The sequence below is a fragment of the Haliaeetus albicilla genome, chromosome 9 (genome assembly GCF_947461875.1).
Source record: "Haliaeetus albicilla chromosome 9, bHalAlb1.1, whole genome shotgun sequence".
In the NCBI taxonomy this organism is placed as follows: domain Eukaryota; kingdom Metazoa; phylum Chordata; class Aves; order Accipitriformes; family Accipitridae; genus Haliaeetus; species Haliaeetus albicilla.
The window spans coordinates 1,560,641-1,572,097 of record NC_091491.1 but is presented as its reverse complement, the minus strand read 5'-3'; the positions used below and the strand labels follow the sequence as shown (position 1 = coordinate 1,572,097).

Genomic DNA, 11,457 nt, shown 5'->3' with positions numbered 1-11,457 from the left:
CCAGCCAAAAATCAATGACTGCTATTAAACAGGGGAACGGCGGAGTGAGGAAGGTTCATTTCTGAACCTGCAGAATTCTGCTGCAATGGCAGAGGCTGGTTCTTGCTACCAGAGAAGATTCATGTGTATTCAAGTACCTACAATTCCCCTCAATGCTGAATCTCGGCTCACAAATAAAGATCAGTAAAAGTACATAACGTACAAATCAATGTTGGAGGACACTGTCTCATTGCCAGGAGAAATGAAAGGCTTAGCTGACTTATTCTGCATACAGCAGAAATAGAACTGATGCAGGGATTCACTTGAAGAGTTAAGTGTCAAAGTGTGGACACCAATTATAATGATTTAAACCCTGACAGAGTAAAAAAACCAAAAGAATCAACAATTAACTTTTAACAAGGACAAGTAAAGAAACAGTTTTCTAAGCAGGGTATTAACAGGAAACACACGCAGAACAGGTGAGTCTGGAAATCCTTACAAGAGCTGCTATTGCCTAAGTTCAGCTCCTCCAAAGCCAGGAGGCGGCTTACAGAGTACAAGACGAGGATGAAACCAGCCAGGCTTTATACCCAAGTGCATATACTTTTCTGAGAAGCTTTGGATGTTCTTTGCAGGACAAGGTAAATCTGTTATGTTTTGCTAAAAGAATCACATCAAACAAACCTTGAAAATGAACTGCTGTAGTGTAAACTTCATGCTGACATGATGACAACACATGAGAGCCTTGGGTTATGAGCTGTTACTCTTAAGAGCTTTGGACACAGTAACTTGAAGATACAAAACCTGAGACTTCTGCTTAATGCAGACATGCTTCCAATCAATTACTACTTTTACGCTGACGCTACCATGAGTTAATCATTCCTGTAGCAATATCTTAGTGTAGCTGTCACATTATTTCTGCAATAAAATGAGTATGTTTGATGTGCATTTAGCAACACTCTCACCACTTATAGTACATGTGCAGCATTGGAATGAATAGCAGGAAGGGTGTTTTTATGCAAGAGGCTAAAAGTACAATCAGCAGCAAAAATTAGGATGTCTGACTGTATAAAAAGGTTAGAACAAAATCCTATTACTATGACATCTCCCATGGTTATGTCTCCTTCCTATAAGAAACTGATTCTCACTGGCATTAGCAAGAATAAAGAATACACTCCGTATTACACGCACACTTAGGGACAATTTCAGAACTCCAGCCAGAGGCTGGCTGCAGGCTACATCATCCTTCCTCTCCTTGTGTGGGTGTGAGCTTACAAAAACCACACACTACAACGAGAATAGGAAGCAACCCACGGGTGTGAGCAAAAAAACCCTCTTCTGCAGCTTTTTTCTTACTTCTCCATACAGAAGCAGAAATCAAACGCTGTTGAGTACCCATTTTATTGAGCTCTATCTGCTGCAGTTTAGTCCAAAGGACTTGTGTCTGTTTTCCGGTGGTGTGTAATTGCAGTTAAAGCTGACTTCAGTGAATCTAAAGAGCTCACATGAAATAGTTCCTCATTTTAGCTTAATACCTGCAACAGAGTAATTTCACACATGAAGCCATCCGCTACTCTATTACCAAATTTATCTTATTCTTAAGGATGTGAATGACTTTCTTTGCCTGATCTACCATCAGATATTAATTAGCATCACACAAGAAATGCAACAGCTTAGCACTTACACTGAAGCCATTCCCGTGTCAAAAGGATCAGTAAACTACTTCTCATGCCACAAGCCCAATCCTAAAGCAGATCAAGCAGTATTTCGTGCAAATATGATGAAAGTAGAATGTACCTTGATGAGGAAGCTGCATGAAAACTGCAGATTTAGAGCAAGGCAGAGAAGCTTCACAGACACAGAATGAAAGAAAAAATGTAAGTGAATAATGTCCATGACAAGGGGAAGGGGGGGGGGGGGGGGGGGAGAAGAGATGACGACAGACAAAACATTTATAAACAATTATCTCTGCTAGTTGTTTCCAGATGCAAGGAAAGAATGTTTCATGTATCTGCAACTTAAATCTATTTGTAACCATAATAAAAAACTCACTTGGCTGAAACTGTTTCTTTGTGTGATGAAGCAACTCAGCACTGCTAAATACTTGATATTTTCCTTTAGTAGTTCTCAAATCAGAGTAAGTGGATAATAGATCTGTATCCCTTATTAGTCCCATAGTTGCCTTGCTGTTTCAAGAAATCCTGTGGCCCACCTTTACTTCACATTCTATAATTTTTTCCTTGGCAGATCTTAGGTCTTCCACCACTTTCTCCCTGACTTGTCTCTACAGTGTAAATGCGTACAGCAATGACAACGCCATCACACACCTCTAGGCACACTTAATGAGTATGCAAAATTCATGTATGCAGCTATGGAGCTGTATAAAGTGCCAGAAGACCAATTAAATTTTTAATACAATTAAACAGCTTAAAAAGCAAAGCATGTTTTATGCAAAGTTGTACTGGTTAACGTACCAGTTCAAACTAGTGAAATTCCATGTTGATTAAAGTGGAGCAATGTAATAAACGAGGGACCAAGGAGCAAAATGAAAAGCTCCATGTTGTGACCTGGTCCACAGTTTGAGAAAACTGGAGATTCCCTGATCAAACCCCAAGTCTTTGTATTCAAATTGCCAGAATGAAGCGAGAATGCTCAAGGAAATAGGCAAGACACTAATAAATAGTTAGAGATGATGGGAAAACACCACTTAGATTAAACATTAAGCACAAGGCTTTCATAAAGTAGTAATCACTTAAGGCTACTTCACACTACCTGGAAACACCTACAAAGGCTGATTATTTATAAAGATGCTTCCAGCCTGGTTACACAAAAATGGAACCATTAGTAATCTCCTGGCCTTCATATTGGTCTTTTAAAACTTAATTTCCAAGCAAAACATGCACAGGCTGTCATAAATGCATTATTACAGACTCACTAGTATCCTGAACAAGTTCACTAGTTCCTAACTCCATTTGTGGACATGAGCTCTTAACCAGCATTTGATAAAAGCCGTCTGTTTGCAGAACACTCGAACAAAATTTCTGATGAGCTGGATTAATTCCTTCCTCTTAGCTAACAAAGGAAGAAGGAATAGAAAGTGAGGTGGAAGGAGGGCAGACATTTATATAGCAAAATGCTTTTTTTGCTAGTAGAGGGCCTAATCCTGCATCATCACTTCATCCTTGCAAAAAGAACTGTTGGAGTTGCTACCAATTCTACATTCTAAACGGAAAGATGCTGCCCATAATGTACTTATTTTCACACTGACAGCAATGGCTATTGTTTTGCCCTTTGATTTTATCCTTCTCCCTGTTCTAATATCACAGGTAATTCTTAGCTGTATGTTAAATAAGAAAGTTTCTGTGAACCACTTTCCTTTTCCATCATCTTGGTTGTTATCTGCACCTGCAGTCAATTAGGAGTTTTTATACAGAAATATTTCTATATACAGGACAAATTGCATGATAATACAATACAGAGGCTGCATTAATACATTCATAACATATAACGGACATTGTAAAATGTTAAGTAAAACAGCACTCTCTAAAACTGCTCCAAACTCAACTTTTACCCGTTCTTATTACTCAAATCAAATGGGATTCCAGGACAGCACCAGTGAAGCCCTTTCAGGCCAATGCTCTTTTACTTCTTCTTGGGCAGGAATACAAAACAAGGAAACAATGACAACAACAGTCTCCTTTAGGCTAAAAGTGCTATTAATAAAGTATCAGAGGAAGAGGTAACAACTGTGGAAAATACGCTTCACACTTTCTCTCCTCACTTGGGACAACATTATTTAACATAATAAATTATCCTGAGCTGGCAGGAAATGGGAAAGCAAATCCTAGTTTGAGCATGTTTAGACTGACGGGCATCTTGAACTACAATTCTAGAACACAGCATCAGTATTTCAAGAAGGTGATCTCCCCAAATTTAAACAATTTAAGTTGGCTTCTCATACTGGAAAAAAGTGAGTTGTAATCACTTCTCACTGCATGAAATAAAAAAAGAAATCACTATTCCCAAATTTTTCAAACACAGAGCACTGTTTTACCTCTGTTGCACCTCTGCACATGCCTCACCTCCGCAATACTCATGATATTGAACAAGAATCACACATAGCATCTGTGAGCAAACTGATAATCTGGAAGACTAGATTTCTTGAATAGAGCTAAGTACAGTAAGTAAAGTTTATCTCGGGGCAAGCAGAAACCAGTGAACAAGAAGAGAGTGAAAAAAACCAAAACACCTCCATAAATATTATACCTAAATAAAGTGGTTTCTAGCCTTCCATCCAGGTTAGAAACAAAGCAGAAATAAAATATTGATTGACTTCAGCATTCAGAACTGCAACAGTTAAATCATCATTTAAGAAATATCACATAGTGTAATTTTTATGACAAAGAAAGTAAAGAATTTCCTCAATATAGGAGACACTAATCCAAAATCACTTCAGAAGGAGTCTTCATGCAGATTTCTTTGACATAACTTCTATTTTCTTCTTGTATTTAATTTCCTCTAGCTTACGCTTCATCTGCTATACTGAATAATTTTTACTCTCTTTTTTAATTTTTCACCCTGAAAATCTATGCTGTTATATTTAACCTCTGCATTTCCCTGTAATTCCCTTCTCCCCAAGCCAGAAGGAATTTAGTGGTTTTATGCATTTACTGCCTTTGATGACTGTTCTTTTCTTGAAAGCTTTCATTTTATCAGCAGCATATTTCTGAAAAAACAACAGTCTGAACTGACCCAGTATTCCATATGTATCTATATGAATACCTATTTTTCTTCAAGGGAGAGTAAGACCTCCGTACAATGCTGCCTACATGAGCATTGGCCTTAAATCATATAGTCAATCAAAAGTGAGTCAGCCCAGACATGCTATTCCACAGCACAGTTCTGGATTATTTTTCCTAATATGTGTGACCTTCTAGTGCCCAGATAGGTATTACTCTCCTTGCAAAATATCATGATTATATATTTATGTGTATTAAGTTTCAAGGCTCCACTGCTACATATGCTCCATATTAAGATGCAGCTGTTATTGTTCTGATGCACTTAATGCTATTTCCTTCATGTATAACAACTTGGAACACAGCTTTTGCACTGGACAAAATCCAACATCCGAAATAGCAGTGTAATAGCTTAGTAAACAGTTTAATATTCATTTGACTCAAGAATGCAATGATGTTTGATGCATAAACACATCCGAAGAGACAACGAGGCTCAGCATTTGGCTACAAAACCAGTAAATTCAATACATTTCCCTTACCTATGTAGTACCAGAACAGCTACTGACCTGGGGAGTGCTGGGAAGTTGCAAGCGAGGTCATGGAATTGGAAAGGTTAAGGTTAGCAGTAATGCTAAGTTGGCTCTGCACTGCAGGAGGATATGGAGATGTGGGTGTCAGGAGAGATTCTTCACTGGTTTCCTCATCAATTCCAGGCAAATACGTGTCAATCAAGGCATCAAGAAACTTCACTATGAGCTCAGCATAGTCTGGGATTTGTGTTTGCTGTGGGTGATGGGGGGGTGGGGAGAGAGAGAGAAAAATAAATTGGTTCTTTTCTTTCTACTTTGCTGTTGATACCAGCTTTGCCCCAGAATTCACTCTAATATCACACTGGTTTTGCCTGAAAGTTTTAAAAAGCATTTGATATATCTGTAAAAACTGATTTGTGGTCTTTTCCAGATTAATCTAAATGTACACATTAAAGACCACTTGTAAGTGTAATTTCAGTAGCGCGTGGACACGCAAGGTCAGAAAAGAGGGGCCGTTTCATCCGTGAGGTGAACTGCCACAGCTACCTGCACCTAACATTATTAGAAGCATTGGCCTGTGCCCCCAAAGCCTAAGATCCAGAATGCTGCCCACTCTGCTCACCCGGTTCTTGTTACGATGACTAGAGGGAACAAATGGCAGTACAGATGGTCAGCGCTCGATCTATTTGTTCTGTTGTAACATAAAATTTAACCTTATGGAATTACCATTCGTAGCAAATTAATCCCCTACACTGCAAGATACATGTAATAAACTAAAGACTTTCTGAATGATACTGCACATCCAAGGCCCCTTAGTGAACCTGGGAACAGTAAAAAGGTGCATTTACCCAATTTTGGTAATTCAACCTTACCAAGTCTATCAAAATACCTAACGCAGGCTCAAAAACTGTTTTAGCTATACAAGTGAGCCTTATATTATTAACTTGCTCATATAAATTCCATGACTTGTAATTTATCTGCATCTTTCCTGGAGCACCAATGCGCTTTCTCTACAGAAAATAAAGGCAAAACACTCATGAACTTACATAAAGTATACTGTTCTTACCTTAGAAAATGGGCCAGCAAACCTCCATAACCCATTAAATCCAAAACCTACAAAAACAAATTGAATGTTACCACAAAAACACAGTTCTCAACTGACAGAAAGCAACTAGAAAGTACACGTAGTACATCACTTGGATTTACTTAGGCATGGAAATGAAATATTTTGATTTGGAGATGCAACACTGAATTTTGTCTAAACCACGTATAACAAAATTAAGGCACTTTAATTTGTATAATATGTAAGTTGTAAAAACCTCAAAATCTCAGAACTGTCACAAAAGAAATTCTTGATGATATTTTAAAAGGTAAATTTAGCATGTGAATACACACCTCATTTTAAAAATTATGTCAACATTTACGTTTTTCTCAACTGTCATCTGTTTCTTACGGATCTTCCTGGAAAGGTTTTGATTAAGGACCATAAAAAAATATTTAGGTTTTAAGTGTTCCAAGTGTCACATGAAAGTGAGCTTGGGCACTGAAAAACAAATGTTACTCTATGGAATTTACCAATAATTAAATCATCACCTAAATTACAAGGCTAACTTAAAACTCATCATTTATCACCACCATTCATGTTTTGTATTGCTTTAAGCTGGTGAGTGGAAGCAGAATACTGAGTTTCAACTTCTTTCTACTCACATAGATGGTGTAATACTTTTAATATTTGGTGCACAACTGCAGTAAGCAGTTTTAATATTCATGTCATGGTTTTTTTAATATGCAAACTCTTATTTTTACTAGGATATATGAAGTTGGAGAGATACCACACAAGACTGACTGACTATTCCATTAGGGCTGCAATTCTGAAACATTTTCAGTAGTAAATCTTACTTAAAATACAGCAGTTCTTAAAAAAATGGTAAAATATTTACTCTGTAGATAAGAAGTTTGGTATTGGGGTGGAGACTCTTCATGATAGACAACACTCTGAACAATCCCATGAATTGGATTCAACAAATTTGGATCCTGGCACAGCGATAAAAGGGTATTGATCTTCGAATCCAATAAATTATGCCTGAAGAAAAGAGAAGTGGCTTATTTTTTGTTCATTAAATAAAATAAACCTGCAGTTCCCAACTGACTTAAGCAAGCAGCAGTTAAGGTGGGATTTTCAAAATCTCAGTGATTTTAGAACACAATTCCTATGTATGTTCAGCAAGGACTCTTACAATGTGTAACACTTTAAAAAAATTGTACTAACAATATTAGCCATTAAAGCATTTACCCAGCACTTTAAATTGCAAATATTTTAATTATTTTCAATGGAAAAAAATTATTCACTGGATTTGTGTACATGTCAGTGCTGTAATTTCAAAGGAGCTTTTTAAACTTGTGGGAGTACTGTCTCATTTGAGCTCCCTTGCAGATCTTATGCATGTTTGATTTTTTTAATACAAATGCCAGTTACAGTTGTGGTTTCAGCAACTCACAGAACTTGTATGTACTTTGAATATTACTTATAAAGCCAGAGAAAGGTAGCATTATTTTTAAATCATGCTCAGGTCAGTTTTAAAAGTCTACTCATCTTAATTTCTGATAGCTGAGTTTCCTTTACATATACTGACGCCAGTGAATACTACTTTTAACAGATATCTAAAGAAATACATCCGAAGAGTATCTTGAACTATGCTTTTCATCAGTTTTGATATGCACTTGGGGTACTAATTAAAGAACCTGAGTCTGACTGGGGTGAAAACAATACTTAAGAGACAGTATATATTGACTTGTATAGAAAGGTACACGGATGTATTAAAATGTAATTTGATTCTCCACAGTATCAAACAAGCGATAAAGCCATGCTAAGTCACTAGAGCAGGGTAATGGCAGCAGTGACGCTGGAAGCTTTTGGAAGAAACCGATGGCTGCAGAGACCAGCTCCCTAGCAACAGCGGTGCAGAGTTCTCCCACGCTCTGCCAAACTGCCTGAAAATCTGATGCCGGAGAGTACTTTTGGGGACCATCTGTAGCAGTGGTATCTGAGGATGCCTGTTCTAGTAAGAACATTATATTCATTTAACATAGGGAAAAAGGACGATTCTCATATTGCTATGGACATTTGTCTCAACAAGCCATGGACAGATTGCAGCTAGTAACCTACAAATGAGTAAGGACCTTGTACATGCTTGTCCTGGTCCAGAGACCTTTGAAAGGAAGGGCCAAGTACAGAGTTGTCGTAAACGGAGTTTTAGATACTTACACGACAGGAAAGACCTTTGGGAAGACAACACTGGCTTCTGCTAAGTACTCATACAGAATCCGCTGGTCAAACTCATCAGTAGTGTACTTCACTAATGTTGCCTGTCATAATGTAAAGGATTAAATTAGCATGCTTCTAATTTAATTTGAGTAGTTACAGGCTTTTGTTGTTGTGGTTTAAGGTTTTAAGATTTCTGAATAGTAGAAAGCAGCATTACAAAAGATTAATTTACATCCTCTTTGGACATGGAATCAAGTTATTTATGTGTACGTGGGAAACAATAAAAACAGTTGGTAATAGCTTCTATTTTTGCAAAAAATTTAGCTAGTCAGTTTTTGACAAAAGTGCGCAACTAAGTCTTTCTGAATTGTATCAGGAATGGTAACTGTATTGGTACATCTGAAGAAAGCACTATCATACTTTACCTATATTATTAGTTAATAATTTTAAAACTGAATTATGCTGGGATTCCAACAATTTTCACTTCTTAAATTTTTAAGTATAGTATATTAATATGCTTTTATTATATAAAATCAGTTTGTAATAAAAATCTGCCAGGGAAAAGGGACAATTGTTGGACATGTTCTACAGAACAATACAGGTAATGAAAATGCAGTATTTGCTTTCAAAGAGCATTTAAATACATTTCTAAAAGTGATTCCTAGAAAGTTGGAAGAACAGCAACAAAAGAATAGACTTGCACATCACAGTCATTCTGATCCATCCGAATTTAGAAACACTGCAAGGAACACATACGCTTCTTTGGAAGATAAAAGAATATCAGAATATAACAGACAATACACAGAAAGAAAGCTTACAAGAACTGTAAGCAGCAGTGCTTGAATTTTTGGGTCAGTCAGAACTTCTTCATCTAGGAGGACATTTGACTCAGAAACAGAAACTTTTCGAAGATGTGGGTGTTGCTGTGGTGATATTCTCTGGGTTTCTGCCAGATAAAAAAGACCAACTCATCCAAAGCAAAATAAACCCAAACCAAAATAGAATTAGCTCTTGCACAACAAATTCAGTCATATGCAAACTTCAGAGTTCACCAGCCTTTTCATAAAGTATAAAAGCAACAACTATGCTGTAATACTAGCAGCGCTAGATCGTTACATGGGATGTATTATCAAATGGTAAACAGTAACCCCAATTTCCTATTCAGTGTAATACAGGCCCAGGGGTGGTAAGTACCATGTTCAGGGTCAGGCAGCAGACCGACATCAGATACATCAGAAGAACCCTGGTCTTGCATTGCAATTGGGGATGGGGGCACAGGAAGCGGATGTGGGAGAAGATGAAGAGAGGCATTCTAGGCATTAGGTCACGTTCCATCTCCTGCGGAAATTTGCAGCTAGGGCTTATTAACTTACAAAAAGCCAAATTTTTTTTATTTAATTTCACTCCTGTATGCACTACTTTATAGCTGCCCCTTATTCTGTGTCTGCATACTGAGCAACTCTAAATCAAACCTCAGTTGCCAGTGATATGGAAGACTCTACTCTGCAGAAGCCACTGTTAAGAAAGATATTTCTCCTTTACCTTATAGTAACCTAGGCAAATAAACATTGAATTTAGAAATAATCCTTTGTATATGTATACAAAGCATTTATAATTAGTATTATTCTTAAAATGTTAGTCCTGTTTCTCACCCATTTCATAATCATTTTCGGCTACTCTCCTCATTTTGGGAGGCGTTGTGATTCCAGATTCCATGTCTTGCCTTTTAGGAGCCTTTGTGTCCGATATCAAATGGTCAAAACTTTTCCTTGTACCTAAAAACAATTTATCAGGCAATTAAAAACATTAAACCTAAATCCATATTCTAACTTTTTCTGATTTTCTGGCCAAGCTACTCTCCTATCTACACCATATTGATAGGAATCTGGGGACATTTTCACCATTTTCAGGGATGGTAGAGAAAATATGATCACACCATGCCGCTCTCCATCACATTTTTCAAAATGCTTCACAATACATATGAGAAAAGCATGCAATTTATTCAAATATGTAAGCTGTGGGCATGCTATGGTTTCCTGGTCAACACATCACATTGAATAAACATGCCAAAATGTGATTACTGAAAAGGAAGCAGTAATAGGATTGTAATGAAAGAAATGTCCCTCTTCTTCCATATATACTGTATAATGTAAAAGGGTACCCACAAGTTATGCAAAGCAATTAATCTTGTTTCTCTGATATTAAGACTTTGCTTGTAAACATGATGCACTGAGAAGCCATGAATAAAAATCAGATTGCTTACAAGACATCTAAAATGTTTTGGGACTACCTCTTTTAGCATAAGATAGAGCATTCAATATAGTAACTAAGCTAAGGTATTCAGCTTCTTGCTTTTGTTGAAAGAGGGCTGGTAGTAGAAAATTGGCACTATGAATCTTTAATATCTGGAATATCTTTTTTTCTTTTTTTTTTTTTTCCTTTTTCCTCCACTTTAACACACACATTTTGAGTGTCACTCTTGCTTCCCCCCACCTTCATGATCAAAAGAACTGAGTTAGTCCTCTTTAACTGTACACTGTTCTATACTTTGTATTTTGTAGAAACTGCATATATTGCTCTGAATCAGGAATAAGCACTTAAAGTCAGAACAAATACAACTATAATTTTTCTCCAGTAACACTTCCTGGCGTATTCTGTAGACAAATTATTAAATTAGTGATCTTAATAACCTAGAAGCTTTTTAGTGTTCGCTTGTGAAGGCTGCCCCATATCCAAACTCATGGATTTTCGTGTTCGAGGGCTTATCTGTCCCACTGTCGGGTAACTGGCAGCCAGATGTCTGTCTGACCCCTTTGGTGATGACCATGGTTGATTTTCCTTTAGTGTCCTGAAAGCGCAGAGAAATTAAATTAAGAAAATCTTTAGAACTGTGCACATTTAGGCATAAATTTTTCAATTAGCCAAACTATCCTGTATTAAACCCATC

At 37.1% G+C, this 11,457-nt stretch overlaps 1 protein-coding gene across 5 annotated transcripts in view; it reads right to left on the bottom strand.

Moving 5' to 3' along the window:
* The window catches only part of NF1 (neurofibromin 1), a 104,798-nt gene that overhangs the window by 6,573 nt on the left and 86,768 nt on the right, over nucleotides 1–11,457 (bottom strand). For all 5 annotated transcript variants that reach the window (XR_011326020.1, XM_069790868.1, XM_069790871.1 and 2 more), the window contains 7 exons: nucleotides 11,201–11,358; nucleotides 10,163–10,285; nucleotides 9,329–9,456; nucleotides 8,511–8,611; nucleotides 7,186–7,328; nucleotides 6,312–6,358; nucleotides 5,282–5,498 (listed from right to left, as the gene is read on the bottom strand). Coding sequence is in view for 4 of the 5 variants with exons in the window: in XM_069790868.1 (XP_069646969.1) it covers nucleotides 5,282–5,498; nucleotides 6,312–6,358; nucleotides 7,186–7,328; nucleotides 8,511–8,611; nucleotides 9,329–9,456; nucleotides 10,163–10,285; nucleotides 11,201–11,358 (917 nt within the window). In the remaining variant the exon portion in view is untranslated. The remainder of the gene's footprint in view (nucleotides 1–5,281; nucleotides 5,499–6,311; nucleotides 6,359–7,185; nucleotides 7,329–8,510; nucleotides 8,612–9,328; nucleotides 9,457–10,162; nucleotides 10,286–11,200; nucleotides 11,359–11,457) is intronic.